Below are 14,622 nucleotides of genomic sequence, written 5' to 3' on the forward strand. Positions count from 1 at the left end.
CNGATTTTTTTACCAAGTACATGGCTCGCGCGGCGAGGGGGAAGGGGCGTGCTCGCGGGAGCCAATCCAAGGATATTTGGACGCGGGAGGAGTGCGGGAGCTTGAACTTCTTTGATCACCAAATGGTCGAAGAATGGTCGAAGGATCAGGTGAAGATGCCCGCCGCGCAACCGCCGCGGTTGGCCTGCCCGAATTTCGCGGTCAGGACTGCTTATGAGAGCGGGGTGCGTCGCCTAATGCGCTAGAGAGAGAGCTATAAAGCAATCTCGGGTGAAATTTGGGACGAAAACTATTCTCGCGTGATCACCGACCGGAGCGCCGTCGGGGGACAGGCGCCGCGCTTGGACCAAAGGCCCGTGGCGTGGTCCCGGGCGTAGCCCTCGGCGTCGAGCTGCGCCTGGGTCATGAAGGCGCCCTTTCCGGGGCCGCGAGCCCGCGTGCCTCTGGCGGCTCTCGGCCTTGGGCTTCGCGACGCGGCGGCGGCCCTCGCGCGGGTCGAGCCACGCGGGGAGAGGGCCGACGGAGCGCAGGACGTCGAGGTCGCGGCGCCGCGTGTGGACCCGGGTCCAGGGGCTGGTCCCATCCCGGCTCCGGGGCGCCGTCCGCGCGCGCGGCCGGCGGCGGCGCGGCGCGTTCGTCGGGCGGCCGGTCGAACTTGGCGGCGTCGCGGCGGTCGCCGAGGAGGCGGCTCTGGTGCTCGCCGGCGCCGCGCTCGCCGCGGCGCGACGGCGCGGTCGCCGCGGCGCGGCCCTCGAGCTCGCGGGTCGTCGGCTCCCGACGGCGTCGTCACCGCGGCCGCTTGCGCGCCGTGACGACGGCGTTCTTCGGCGAGCCCATGTCCGGCGCGAAGTCGAGGCGCGCGTCCGGGCAGTCGCGGCGGCAGACGCCGAGGAGCGCGTCGGCGAGGACGTCGTAGAGGCTCCGGCCCTGGGCCCTGGCGAGGCCCTTGGCGCGCTTCCCGAGCGTGCCCTTGGCGCAGCACGGCACGACGGCGAGGGCCTCGACGGCGCCGCAGTCCGCCGCGACGGCGAGCACGCGCGGCGCGAGGGCCCCGCAGACGTGGAGGCCGAGGAGCACGGCGCGCCGCCCCCGCGCCGCGCGGCATAGCTCCGCCGGCGCCGCGCGCGAGAAGACGTCGAGCGGCGCGTAGGCCACCTGTGTGGAAATCAAACCTTCAACCCGACTTCAATGTGAGCGTAATTGAACGAGTTGCGCCGGACTCTTCGGCTGTGCTTCGAGAACTCGACGAGAGCGATCGATTCGTCCAAAAATCAGCCAAATCGACTTCGATTTGACCGAGCTAGAGAATTCTGAAGTTTGGCCCCGACGTCCCAGCTCACTGGTTGATTTCCACACAGTAGGCCACGTTGGCCCGGCTCCGGACGTGCGACAGGTCCATCGCCGGGTTCGAGTCGAACATGACGACGCGCGCGCGGGGGAAGAGGTAGCTCAGGAGCAGCGCGACGACGCCGCGGCCGCTGCAGACGTCGAGGATCGCGAGCTCGTCCTCGGGGACCTGCGTGGCATTCAAATCTTCAACCCGACTTCAACGTGCGCGTATGCGACGGTGTCGACGCGAGCTCTTCGGCCGCGCTTCGAGGACTCGACGAGAGCCATCGATTCGTCCAAAAATCAGCCGAATCGACGTCGATGCGATCGAGCTCGAGAATTCTCAAGTTTGGTCGGGACCACCCAAACCAGTGGTTGAATGCCACACAGTCGGGGACGGGCGCCGCGAGGCCCCGGAGCGCGTCCGCGGCCGCGTAGGCCTCGCAGACCTCCTTCGGCGCGCCCTTCGTCGCGAGGAGGCGGCGGATCGCGCCGTCCGCGACGGCCTCGTCGTAAAAGTCCGCCGCGAGGAAGGCCGCGAGCCGCGGCAGCGCCGCGCTCTTGCGCCGGAGCCGCGCGGTGAGCGCCGCCGCGGACGTGCCGCAGGCCCGCGGCGGCGCGTCCTCGAGGCTCGCCTCCGCGCGGCCCCGCGCGGGCCGCTCGGCCGCGCTCGGCCCCGCGCCGCCGTAGGCCGCGACGGCCGCGCCGCCGCGGCCCGCGCGCCACGCGAGCACGGCGTCGACGACGGCGCCCGGGTCCGGGTGCGGCCGCTTGCACGCGCCGCGCGTGCAGCGCCGCCTCCGGTCCTCGACGCCGAGCGCCGCGGCGACGGCGCCGCCGCAGGCCCCGGCGAAGACGTGCGCGCGCGCGCCGCCACAGTCGCAGGGCCGGCCGGCGACGTGGGCCCAGCAGACGAGCGACGTCGCGAGGACGCCGTCGACGGCGAGCGCGGCCCGCGGCGCCCGCGCCTGGCGCCACGCGACGTCGACGATGGCCTCCAGGGACCAGACCGCGGCCTCCTTCGCCCAGCCGGCGCCCGGCCGCGCCAGCGCGACGTCCGCGGCGGCGGCTCGCGCGGTGGCTCGCGCGGCGCGCGCGTCCGCTTCGATCGCTGCGGCGCCCGGCGCGGTGGCTCGCGCGGCGCGCGCGGCCGGCGCGGTCGCAGCGGCGCCCGGCGCGGTGGATTGCGCGGCGCGCGCGGCCGGCGCGGTCGCAGCGGCGCCCGGCGCGGTCGCTGCGGCCGCATGCGCTGTCGCCGTCGCGGCGCGACACTCCGCTTCGACCGCTGCGGCGTCCGTCGTGCTTACTGCAGCTGCAAACGCGACTGCGAGGTCTGCGAGGTCGCTTTCATCGCCTGGAACACCCATGCGCGCGGCACGCACCGAGACCGACCTTGACGACATGTTGACGCTGGCGAGCTGCGGCGGGCGGAGCATGGGGAAGAAGCGCAAGGCGTCGTCGACGGCGCCGCTCGTGGCGCCGCCGATGACGTCGCGGCGCGTCGCGCGGCAGGTCACGTCCAAGTTCCACAAGCTCACGTCCGACCTCGCGACGTCGACGTCGTCGGCGGCGCGGGCGGAGCTGGCGCGGGAGCTCGAGGGCATGGGCGGCCGCGCGCGCTACCAGGAGGCGAGCGCCCTGTCGACGTCGCTCTACAGCACGTCGAAGTGGGTCCTCAAGGTCCTGCGGCGGCGCGGCGTCGTCGGCGGCGGCGGCGCGGCGCCGCGGCTCCTGGAGGTCGGGGCGATCAACACGCAGCTCCTCGACGCGCCGGGCGTCGAGACGCGCGCCATCGACCTGCGGTCCACGCACGAGCGCGTCGAGCGCGTCGACTTCCTCGACCTCGCGCCGGCCGGCGCCTGGGACGTCGTCGTCTGCGCGCTCGTGCTCAACTGCGTGCCGAGCCCCCGAGCGCGGGGCCGCGCGGTCGCGAACCTCGCGGCGCACCTCAAGCCCGCGGGCCTCTGCTTCGTCGTGCTCCCGCTGACCTGCCTCGAGCGGTCGTCGAAGACGACGCCCGGCGCCTTCGACGCCGCGCTCGCGGCCGCGGGCCTCCGCGAGCTCGAGCGCCGCGCGACGCCCAAGCTCCTCCACCTCTGCCTCGAGCGGAGCGACGCGCCGGACCCGCGGCCGGCCGCGCCGGCGGCCGGCGCCGAGCTCCGGCCCCGCCGGAAGAAGACCAACGACTTCCACGTCGTCCTGCCCGGCGCGGCGGCCCCGACGACGGCGACGCGGCGGACGCGGGCGTGAGGCGATCGCGCGCGCGCGCGCGCGCGCGTCCCTCGGAGGCGTTACTTGCCCTTGGCCGCGGCCGCGAGCGCGCGGAGCGCGGGCCGGATGCTGAACGCGTCGCCCGAGGGCCCCGCGGCCGCGAGGAGGGGCATGACGAAGCCGAAGGCGAAGAGGAAGCTGTACAAGATCGTCGTGAAGATGAGCAGGCCGAGCTTGAAGAAGAACTGGAGCTGGCAGGGGAGCATGAACGCGCCCGCGCCGAGCGTCGTCACGGCGCCGCCGACGACCGTGGGCCCCATCTTCTCGATGGAGAAGGCGAAGCGGTCGAGGCGGTGCTTCGCGCCGTGCTCCTTGTCCGCCGCGACGTACATGTGGCCCAGGTGGATCGTGTAGTCCACGGAGAAGCCGATGACCATGACGCCCGCGAGCGACTCGATGATGCCCAGGTCCCAGCCGAAGACCGACTGCGCCGTGCCCAGCACCGACGCGACGACGAAGGCGATGCCGACGATGGAGTAGAGGCTCACGAGCACGTTCTCCGTCGCGAAGATGAGCACGCCGAAGGCGATGGGGAAGCAGATGTAGAAGCCCTCGAAGAGCGACGCGCGGAGCTCGATGAACGTGTCGCACCACAAAAACTGCCACGCGCCGTCGTAGGAGAGGTGGCCGCCCTGCGCCGGCAGCAGGCCCTGCCGCGCCTCCGTGAACTTGACGACGCGGTTGATGACCTTCTTCCGCGCGCGGATGCCCCGGTTGAGCTTCATCGTGAGGTACGTCGGCACGGTCACGTACCTTAAGCTCCCGTCGACGACGCCGACGTAGTCCTTCCACGACGTGCCGTCGAACTGCGCGCGCGAAGTACTCGAAGCGGAAGACGAAGCGGTAGACGAACGCGGTGATCGGCACGGACATGAGGATCTGCGCCATGCACGCGGCCGTGTACGCGCAGGACCCCGTGTGGATCCGCACCCAGAACGTGACGAAGAGGATCGTGAAGAGCATGTAGACGGAATCCATCTCCTGCATGCGCAGCCACTCGAGCCGCTGGAGGAGCCACGCGAAGCACCGGAAGTCGACGCCGCCGTAGCGCCACTCGTCGAGGTACGCGCTCAACAGCACCGTGCTCTCGACGCCGAAGAGGTCCCACCAGTCGAGCTCCACGTCGCCGAAGAAGTCGAGGTATTTGAGCAGCTGCGCCTCCGTGTCGTCCGTCGTGCTGTCGTAGCCCTCGAGGGGCTGGCCGACGTAGAGCAGGCTCCGCGTCTTCGTCGTGGCGCCGGCCTCGAGCGCGCCGTTCTCCATGTAGACGCCGTTCTCCAGGAGCCCGGCGACGGACGAGTTCGCCGCGGCGACCATGGCGCTCCACGTGGCGTCGACGGCCGCCGCGTCGAGGAGGTCGCAGTCCGCGGACCCGCCCGTGACCAGCGCGCCCATCCACGCGTCGCCGTAGAACTTGCGCAGCACGGAGAGCTGGGGCGCGACGCAGGCGCCGCCGGCGTCGATCATGCAGACCTTGGACCACTCCTTCTGCCGGTAGAACGCGGACTCGATGGCGCAGATCGTCCGCAGAGTCTCGGGCGTGAAGACGTGGCCGCCCGGCCCCTTGTACTCGATCCAGGTCCCCAGCAGGTCGTACTGGGACCGCCGGCTCGGGTCGCTCACGGCGCTCAGGGCGTCGACCTCCTCGACGGCCTCGAGGCGCATGTCGCGGTACTTCGTCGCGCGCTTCTCGTTGATGATCCACGCGTACTGGTACTGCGGGCTGAGCACGAGGGACTGGGCGGCCATGCCCACGAGGGCGAGGAAGATGTAGCCGCCCGTGACGCACCAGAAGGCCTTGCGGCGCTTGCCGACGACGAACCTGAGGAAGGTGAGGCAGAGGCGGTCGAAGCGCCCGAGGCGCCGCGTGACGTCGTCCGTGTGCGGCAGGAAGGGCATCATGGCCAGCGTCACGGCGCCGGAGCCGCCGTCGACGGCGTAGGAGATGGGCGTCGCCTCGCCCTTGGGCGCCGCCTTGTCCGGCGGCGGCGGCGGCGCCGCGTCGGCGGACTCGTCGGCCATCTCGAACGAGGCTGCCCCCGTGGAAGACGACGGGCGTTTTTCGTGGCGGCGCTACGGTTTCCTGTAGCCGAATGACGGTTTTGGCCGTCATTCGGCCGGCCCGAGCCGTCATTCCGTCCCCGAATGACGGTCTGGGGCTGCGGCGCGAGTTTCGCCCGGTTTCGGCCGCCGCGCGGCCCGTCGCCCGCGCCGCGAAGTCGGTTTCCGGGGCGTCGACCCCCCCGGGCCGCCCCGGAGCGCTTCCGCCGGCGCGCATCGGCGCGGTGGTCGCCGCGGGCTGCCCCTCGCCCCGCGGCGGCATGGACGCGCCGCCCGACGACGACGACGACGACGTCGTCTGCCTGTCGCCGCCGCCGACGCGGTCCGCGGGCGCGCCCGAGGCGCTGGGCGAGCCCTGGACCGCCAGGTCTTCGACTGCGCGCGCGCGCGGCCCGTCGACGCCGCCGCCGTCGCGCCGCGCGGCCGCCGCGGGCAGCCCCGCGGAGCCGAGCGACGACGAGGTCTTCTGCCTAGCGCCCCCGCCGACGCGATCCGCGCGCACGCCCGAGGCGCCGGGCGAGCCCTCGAGCTCCAGGTTTTTCTCCGTCGCCGCCGCCGCCGCGGCCGCGCGGCCGCCGCGGGCAGCCCCGCGGACACGAGCGACGACGAGCTCGTTTGCCTGTCGCCTCCGCCGTCCGCGACGCGGTCCGGGACCGCGGCATCGCTGCCGAGGTCGCCTGAGCCGCCCGCGCGCGTCCGGTCGCCGCCGCGCGACGCTCCGACCGCGTCGCGCGCCAGCCCCGCGGACACGGGCGACGACGAGCGACGACCACTTGTCGCCGCCCCGACATGCGCGTCGAACGGCGGTGCGGTTCCGTGGAGGTCGCTCACGTCGCCCGGCGTCGCGCGTGGACCCGGTCGCGCCCTGCCGCGGGAAGGCTCGCCCGGCGAGCCATTGCCATCGCCTGGGTTCTCTAAACACCCACGACGATACTATAGGACGTAGGCCCCACTTAAGTACACCTGCGCGGTCGGCGCGACCTCGGGACCGCTGCTCTTACTGCCACCGATCCACCGGGGCGGTGGTATGGTGCGCGGCGCCAACCGAGTCGCCCGACCTCAGCACCACAGCACCAGGTTCGCGTTCGTCCCGGATCGGTGACGTGCAATCGGATTGCTCGTCGCTCGTGCCCGCGGGGCTGCCCGCGGCGGCCGCGACGGCGACGGACCGCGCGCGCGCGCGGTCGAAAATCTCAGCAGGGCTGGAGCTCGAGGGCTCGCATGGCGCCTCGGGCGCGCCCGCGGACCGCGGCGGCGGCATCAATAAGCGCACGACGTCGCTGTCAAGGCAGCGGCGGCGGCATGGATGCCGCCGCGGGCGAGAGCAGCCCGCGGCGACCGTTGCAACCGAGCCGCAGCGGGCGAGACAGCGGATGGCAGCCCCGTGGGGCAAAGAGGACTGACGGAAAGCCTGCGGACCACGGCAGTGCCTCTATGGCGCCGCACGGCGCCGTCGACGGGCCAGGTTTCGGTAGCTGGTTTCTGTCTCGGAGTGACAAGAACCGTCATTAACACAATAATACCGTCACTCCTTGAATTATATAGTTAGTGTTGAACGTCATTCGAAGGGTGGGAATCTATTGGTTTCCAACGAGGCTTCAACGCCGCCCGGGCGCCGGCGGCGCCGCCGCCGCGCGACCCTCGCGCGCGCGCGCGGAGCGAGCCCCCGGCCCCGAGACACACAGACGCCCTAGCTCAGGAAGGAGAACCCGCTGCAGGCGAAGGACCCGGCCGCGGGCCCGCCGCAGAAGAAGGCGGCCTCCGCGTCCGCGTCGTCGTCGCTGTCGTCGCCGTGGGCCGGCGCGTCGGCGGGGATCTTCACGGAGACGAAGCAGTCGTTGGCCTCGTCGAAGGACCGGCGGCTCGTGCCCCGGAGCGCGTCCCGCAGCTCCGACGACGCGCCGCGCGTCGGCTCCTTGGCGCCGTGGTCGCCCTGGGCCCAGCCGCAGACGCACGAGTCGTAGCTCCGCCCGCTCAGGTCGCGGCGGAAGTTGCGGCAGGGCCGCGGCGCCCCGCCGCGCGCGACGTCGCCGCGGAGCCGCTCGCGGAGGTCGTCGCCGTCGTGCAGCTCGACGGCTCCGTTGATCGATTCGCGCTTGCTCAGCTTCCGCCGCAGCTCCGGCGACTGGAGCGTCGCCGGCGGGCCGTGGGCGCGCTTCGGGAAGCCGCAGCGCCGGCACGTCGTGTGGCCGATCTCCGCCGCGAGGTCGAGCGCGAAGGACCCGCAGGGCGCGCAGGGCTCGCTCGCGGCGGGCGGCGCGGGGCCCGGCATGGCGCGCGCGGCGGCTGTGTCCGGGAGCCGGCGCCTCGCTGCGCGCGGCGGCTTTTTTGGGAGCCTTTCGCGGCGCGCGACAGGTGCGGGCGCCGCGCCGCGCGACCGGGACGCGGAGTGACAGGTCGGGCCGGGCGCACCAGCGGGGCAGCCCGACACGAAGGGCGACATCTGGTCAACACGCTCATCGAGCAGTTTGCTCCCTGTCGACTGTGCCACACAGGCCTGATTCTATCGCCGGCCGAGCTCGTCGGCCGCTCGTGCGCCACCATCCGTGCCGCCTGCGTCCTCTGCGTCGTCGCGGCGGTCTCCGCGTTCCACTCGCCGCCGCGCCGACGCCCCGGCGCCATGGCCTCGCACGTCGAAAAAAACGACGTCGAGGCGATCATGAAGGGCAGCGAGGCGGCCAAGGCGAGCGACTACGCCAACTACTTCAGCTCCTACGCCTTCATCTACCACCAGAAGCAGATGCTCAGCGACGGCGCGCGCATGCGCGCCTACCGCGACGCCATCCTCGGCAACCCTGAGTGCTTCGCGGGCAAGGTCGTCCTCGACGTCGGCGCCGGGTCCGGCATCCTCAGCATGTGGGCGGCGCAGGCCGGCGCGAAACGCGTCATCGCCTGCGAGTTCACGAAGATGGCCGACCACGCCGAGGCGCTCGTGGCGGCCAACGGCCTCCAGGACGTCGTCGAGGTCCGCCGGTCCGCGGCCGAGACGCTCGACCTGAAAAAGGGCGACGTCGACGTCATCGTGAGCGAGTGGATGGGCTACTTCCTCCTGCGCGAGTCCATGCTCGACAGCGTCATCTACGCGCGGGACCACTACCTCAAGGACGGCGGCGCCCTCTTCCCGAACCGGGCCGCGCTCTTCTGGGCGCCCGCGAGCCTCCACGGCGCGCGCCCGCGCGGACGCCGACCGGCGAGCCGGGACGTCGGGGCCGCGCGTCAGCAAGGACGGCTCTCGCTCGGTCCCATCGACGTCGATTCGGCCCATGTTTGGACGGATCGATCGCTCCCGTCGAGGTCTCGACGCGCGGCGGAAGCGCGGCCGTCCGAACGGTCGACGACGCGCGCGTCGAAGCCGGGTCGAAGATGCGAGTCCCACGCAGGCGAGCGCGACGTCAAGCTCGCGGAGAAGGCCGACGCGATGGCCGACTGGGACGCCTTCCAGGACGCGACGCGGGCCGACTTCGGCGTCGACGTCTCCGTGCTCCGGGCGCCCTACGTCGCCGAGCAGGACGACTACTACCTGCGCCCGGCCGCGCGGCACGGGGCCGCCGGCCCGGGGGACCCCCGCCGCGCGTCGGCACGCGCGAGCTCGGTCGACGTCGAGCGCTCGAGGGGGGGGGGCGACGGGGCCGGCGGACGCCGTCCCCCGGCGCGCGCGCCGCGGTCGGGTCGAAGATGCGAGCGCCGCGCAGGCGCCAGGCCCACTGGATGGAGATGCGCGACGACATGCTCGCGGCGCCGCCGGCGCGCATCGGCGTCATCGACCTCAACACGTGCACGCTCGCCGAGTCGCGGGGCATCGAGGACGCGCCCTTCCGCTTCCCCGTGCCCCTGGACCGCTGCGCGGCGTTCGCCGGATGGTTCGACACGTACTTCGAGGGCTCGCCGAGCTGCCCGGCGAAGAACCCCGTGACGCTGTCGACGTCGCCGGCCGACGGCTACACGCACTGGGGCCAGCAGGTCTTCTTCGTGCCGCCGGCCAAGGTCGAGGCCGCCGTCGCCGACGCCGGCGGCCACCCGCGCGGGCCCTCCTCGACGGTCGGGACCATCTCCCTGCGACGACAGAAGGAGGCCGTCCGCCTCTACAACATCGCCGTCAAGCTCGAGGTCGTCCCGGACGACCCGACGACCCTCGACCTCGACTGGGAGCTCTCCTAGGCGCGCGCCGCGCGCCCCGTCTCCCTATACACCGTCGCCCCGGTTCCGCCGACTCGACCTCCTCGCGGCTCGGCGGCACCGCTCCCCGGGCCCAGGAGCTCGTCGCGCGTCGGAGCGCTCATCGGCCCGGCGGAGTGGGTCCGACGAGGCCCCGGTGTGCCCATGCTCGAGGCCATGCATGATCTCGAGGAGGCCCCGGGCGGCACAGTACGTTAAGATATGCGTTACTTAAGAGTATGTATATACATAGATTACAACTTCCTCCAGAATAAACGCAAATTGTACTTAAAGATGTTGAGCGGGCGATTTTGGGGGCACTGACCTCGTCTTTCAACAAATTTGGCAGACTCTTGCCACTGAGTCTTCACCGCGATCGCCATGCGGTCCCTCTCGCTCGCGCTGCTGCTGCTGCCCGGCGCGCGCGGCTTCGGCTACTTCGTGCGCACGGAGGCGCCGAGCGGCTGCCCGACGGCCGAGCCGACGACGGCGCTGCCGTCCTACGGGCCCACGCCGACCCCCACGTCGTGCCCCCCCGGCGCCGACGACGGGTGATTCGAGTCCGCATCCGCCCGCGATCGTTCCGGAGCACGGATCCGCGCGTCGAGGCCGGGAGACGGTCGCTCGCTCGCCCGAGACTTGGACGGGGCCGCGCGGCGCGCCTCTTCCGTCGCGCGCGTCGCACCCCGCCGCCGCGCAGGGACCCCACGTCCGTCCCCACCTCTTTCGTCTACGGCGGGGACGGCGACGACACGCTCTCGGGTGGCGGGACGTCTACCTATGGGTTCTACGGGGGCGACGGCGACGACAACATCACGCTCGAAAGTCTTTACTACAGTGTAGTTCTTTCCTACGGCCAGAAGCTCGTGGACGGGGGCAACGGCAGCGACACGATCCGAGTGACGGGGGCTTACTTCGACGGCATCTTCGGGGGCGCGGGCGACGACGCGATCATCACCGAAGGCGACTTCGTCAATTCCGTCTACGGCGGGGACGGCGACGACACCATCACCGCGACGGGGTTCATGAACTATCGCTTCTACGGGGGCGCCGGCGACGACGACATCACGATCAACACCGACTACGGTGATGAGTTCGTCGCCCCAAATTTTGAAACGGGCGACGACACCATAGTCGACAAGGTCGTGGACGGGGGCGACGGCGACGACACGATCTCGGTGAACGGGAATTCGAATTTTGGCATCTTCGGGGGCGCGGGCGACGACGTGATCAGCACCGCGGGCGACTACGTCAAATCTGTCTACGGCGGGGACGGCGACGACACCATCACTTCGAATGGGAATGGCAACATGAGGTTCTACGGGGGCGACGGCAACGACAACATCACGATGGTAACCAGCCGGGCCAACAGCCCGGGTTTCACTCCCTTCGCCGGAACCGTGAAAACGGTCGACGGGGGCGACGGCAACGACACGATCACGGTGCTCGGGGACGAGAATGAGGGCATCTTCGGGGGCAGGGGCGACGACACTATATATATCGCCGGGTGGGTGGAAACAGATTACGACGGGAGCAACGGCCAAATCATCCAAGGATCTGCGGTCCATTTTGTTTACGGCGGGGACGGCGACGACGTGATCGAAGCGAATAGTTTCTGCGCCTCCGCGTTCCACGGGGACGCAGGCGACGACAAGATCTACGTCCAAGGGGAATACGCGGGCATGAACTACTGCGGTAGTGGAGGCCAGTATATGAACGCAGCTTACGGAGGTATCTTCGGCGACGACGGCGACGACTCCATATCGGTCGTCGGCGATTATATGGCGAATCTCCACGGCGGCGAGGGAGACGACACGATTCACGTCGACGGATATTTTTTCCCCTCTTATATGAACACGTTCAACGGAGGCGGGGGCACCGACACGCTCTGCGCGATGACCGACGGCGTGAGCGACCCCCACGACTACTGGGACCCCGGTTTTGGGGGCGCTGGCTGGTCCAACCAAGCTGCTGGCGAGTTTGAAATCATAGACTTCACCAACATCGCGCCATCCGGGGCGGGGGATGACGACTACTATTGGCAGAACTTCCAGCACTACTGCCACACGTACGACGGAACGGACTGGAAGTTCTACTTTAACGGGGCGCTGGCTCACACCGAGACCGTGGCCCTGGACACCGGCTCCGACAACCCGCTGACGCTCGGAGTGCGCTACTCGAGCGGGTACTCGGGCTACTTCAGCGGCAAGATAGACGATGTCTACGTCTACTCGAGCGCGCTCAACGCGGCCTCGATCGAGGTCCTCTACAACGAAGTGGCAAGATAGACGATGTCTCCGTCTACTCGAGCGCGCTCGACGCGGCCTCGGTCGAGCTCCTCTACGACGACGGCTCTCGTAGAGCCGACCGTCGTCCATTCACCGACGGGAGCCGACCGTCGTTCATTCGCCTCGTCGAACCGACCGACCGAAACCACCTCCCCCCCCCTCCACCCTGGCTTCTCCTGCCTTGGAAGCAACCTTCTCCACCCTTGGAACGACCCGCCCCTCCCCCCCGCCTTCTCCCCCCTCGGAAGCCTAAGATGCAGCGGCTTAGCCCTGCGGGAGAGGCGCCCCCGCCTAGCGCTCGACGTCGCGGCTGAGCTCCGTGGCGACCGCGGCGAGGATGAGGCCGCCGCCCGCGACCGTCGCGGCCGTCGGCCGCTCGCCGAGGAGGCCAAAGGCGAAGAGCGCGCTGAAGACGGGCTGGGACGTGTAGATCAGGTTCGCCCGCGACGGCGCCACGCCGCGCTGGCCGAAGGACTGGGCCCAGATCGTGTACGCGCACGTCGCCTGGGCAGGACGAGAGTGCGAACTTCCCAACTTCAAAGGCTCCTCTCTCGGCCATTTTCCACTCGTTTCGGCTGATTTTTGGACGAGCGATCATCTCTCGGAACGGTCTCGAAGCGTGGATGCTTTTCCCAGAACGCGCGCGCGCGGAACACTCACGTTGAAGCGACGTTGAATCACCCTTGTCCTGCCCCGCACGTCGCGGCGCCGCACCACAGCACGGCCGCGCCGAGCGCGGCGGCCTCCTCGGGCGTCCGCGACGCCTCGAGGAAGCGCCGCCCCCCCTCGAAGGGCGTCGCCAGCGCGAGGAACGCGACGCCGCCGAGCGCGAACGCCGCCTCCCAGCCCGCCTTGGCCGTCGCGAGGCCGAGCGCGGACGCCGACGGCGCGAGCGCCTGCGCGGGACGGGAGCGATTCAAGTTCGCTTCAACGTGAGTGTTCCGCGCGCGCGCGTTCCGGAACAAGCATCCACGCGTCGAGACCGTTCCGAGAGACGATCGCTCGTCCAAAAATCAGCCGAAACGAGTGGAGAACGACCGAGATCGGAGCCTTGAGCATTTCGCGCTCTTTTCCCGCGCCGGCGAGCGCCGAGAGCCGGACGACGTGGAGGCTGTAGAGCACGGCGGCGGCCACGACGCACAGGTCGCCGGAGACCTGGCCCGCGTCCGCGGCCAGGCCCTCGGCGCAGAGCACGGCGACGCCCGAAAAGGCCACGGCGCACGCCAATTGCGTCTCCCGCGCGACGGCGCGCCCCGTCGCCGCGGACTCGAGCACGGGCACGAGCACCGTCGTGAGCTGGACGAGGAAGGCCGCGGCGTCGGCGGAGACGGTCTCCAGGCCGACGACCTGGAAGAGGTTCCCCGCGTAGAGGTAGGCGCCGAGCTCGAGCCCCGCGCGCGCCGCGCCCTCGTCCGCCGCCGCCGCGCCCGGCGCCGCGGCGGCGCGGCCGAGGGCGCCGAGGCAGCCGAGGGCGACGACGTAGTAGAAGAGCGAGAACACGGCGCCGGGCGGCGGCGCGGGCAGCGCGTAGACGGCCTTGACGGCCGGCGCGTAGGTGCCCCAGACCACGGGCACGCTGCAGAGCACGGCGACGCGCGCGGCGTCGGAGGCGCGCGGGTCGTCGTCCCGCGCGACGAAGGCGCGCGTGCGCGGCGCGCGGAGCCCGCGGGCGGGCGCCCGGAAGGCCGCGGCCGCGCCGACGACGAGGCACGCGCGCAGCCACATCAGATCCACATCATCGTCACGAACTCTTGCAAAAACGCTTTCTGGCCCAGCAAGGCCTGCCCGCGCGCCGCGCGCGCCGCCCACGCCGGCGCCGACGCGCGCCGCCGATTCCCTTCGCGCGCGCGATGGACGCGGTCAAGCTCAACCCGAAGGCCTTCGCCGCCGCCGCGTCCTGGCTCGAGGGCTACGACGACGGCGGCGCCGCGCCGGACGCCGGCGCCGACGCCCACGCGCCGCTGTCGTCGCGCGCGGGCCTCGGGTCCGCGCCGGCGCGGCCCAGGGGCCAGGCCGAGACGTCGCTCGCCGCGCGCCTCGAGCGGGACCGGCGGCGGAAGCGCGGCGACGACGCCGACGACGCCGCGGCCGACGCCGCGCGCCGCGGCGGCTCGGACAGCAGCAGCGACGACGAGGCGGAGAGCCGCTACGCGCGCGGGTGCAAGCGCGCCGCCGACGACGCGCCGCGCGCGCCGGCCGCGCCGCCGCCGGCGAAGCGGAAGAAGAAGCAGAAGAAGAAGAAGAAGAAGCAACAGCCCGCGGGCTAACTTTGCACACTCGTCGTGCGACGGGATTCCTCTGGCGCGGGTGGGTGGCGACACGAGCGCGTCGTCGTCCGGTCCGGCGGGATGTATTCGTAGGAGGTTCGCAGCCCGCGGAGAGTATGGTGGGCCTAGACTTCAACGACGATGATGACTTTCTGAGTGCACTATTAAAAGGCCACCCACAGCTCGTGGTCTGGGCTGGGGCCGCCGATTTCTGCCATGAGCGCGGCGGAGAAGAAGATCGGGGATCCTCA

At 71.2% G+C, this 14,622-nt stretch overlaps 4 protein-coding genes across 4 annotated transcripts; 1 reads left to right on the forward strand and 3 right to left on the reverse strand.

The window, feature by feature from the left end:
- Positions 1-786: 786 nt before the first annotated feature.
- AURANDRAFT_67182 (hypothetical protein) lies at positions 787-5,622 on the reverse strand (the record flags this gene model as incomplete). Its single annotated transcript, XM_009042619.1, has 6 exons — positions 787-1,155; positions 1,355-1,516; positions 1,716-2,297; positions 2,712-2,874; positions 3,625-4,385; positions 4,408-5,622. 6 exons carry the CDS (start codon positions 5,620-5,622, stop codon positions 787-789), a joined length of 3,252 nt encoding a protein of 1,083 aa, XP_009040867.1.
- A 1,729-nt stretch (positions 5,623-7,351) lies between these two features.
- AURANDRAFT_67183 (hypothetical protein) lies at positions 7,352-7,933 on the reverse strand (the record flags this gene model as incomplete). Its single annotated transcript, XM_009042618.1, has 1 exon — positions 7,352-7,933. The coding sequence occupies one exon, from the start codon at positions 7,931-7,933 to the stop codon at positions 7,352-7,354; it is 582 nt and encodes a 193-aa protein (XP_009040866.1).
- Positions 7,934-8,320: 387 nt separating this feature from the next.
- AURANDRAFT_32539 (hypothetical protein) lies at positions 8,321-9,819 on the forward strand (the record flags this gene model as incomplete). The annotated part of the gene is made up of 3 exons (XM_009042572.1): positions 8,321-8,863; positions 9,071-9,259; positions 9,451-9,819. 3 exons carry the CDS (start codon positions 8,321-8,323, stop codon positions 9,817-9,819), a joined length of 1,101 nt encoding a protein of 366 aa, XP_009040820.1.
- Positions 9,820-12,395: 2,576 nt separating this feature from the next.
- On the reverse strand, positions 12,396-13,829 carry AURANDRAFT_72523 (hypothetical protein; the record flags this gene model as incomplete). The annotated part of the gene is made up of 3 exons (XM_009042617.1): positions 12,396-12,608; positions 12,827-13,000; positions 13,143-13,829. The coding sequence occupies 3 exons, from the start codon at positions 13,827-13,829 to the stop codon at positions 12,396-12,398; spliced, it is 1,074 nt and encodes a 357-aa protein (XP_009040865.1).
- Positions 13,830-14,622: the final 793 nt, after the last annotated feature.

This window comes from Aureococcus anophagefferens (genome assembly GCF_000186865.1).
Source record: "Aureococcus anophagefferens unplaced genomic scaffold AURANscaffold_34, whole genome shotgun sequence".
Classification (NCBI taxonomy): domain Eukaryota; class Pelagophyceae; order Pelagomonadales; family Pelagomonadaceae; genus Aureococcus; species Aureococcus anophagefferens.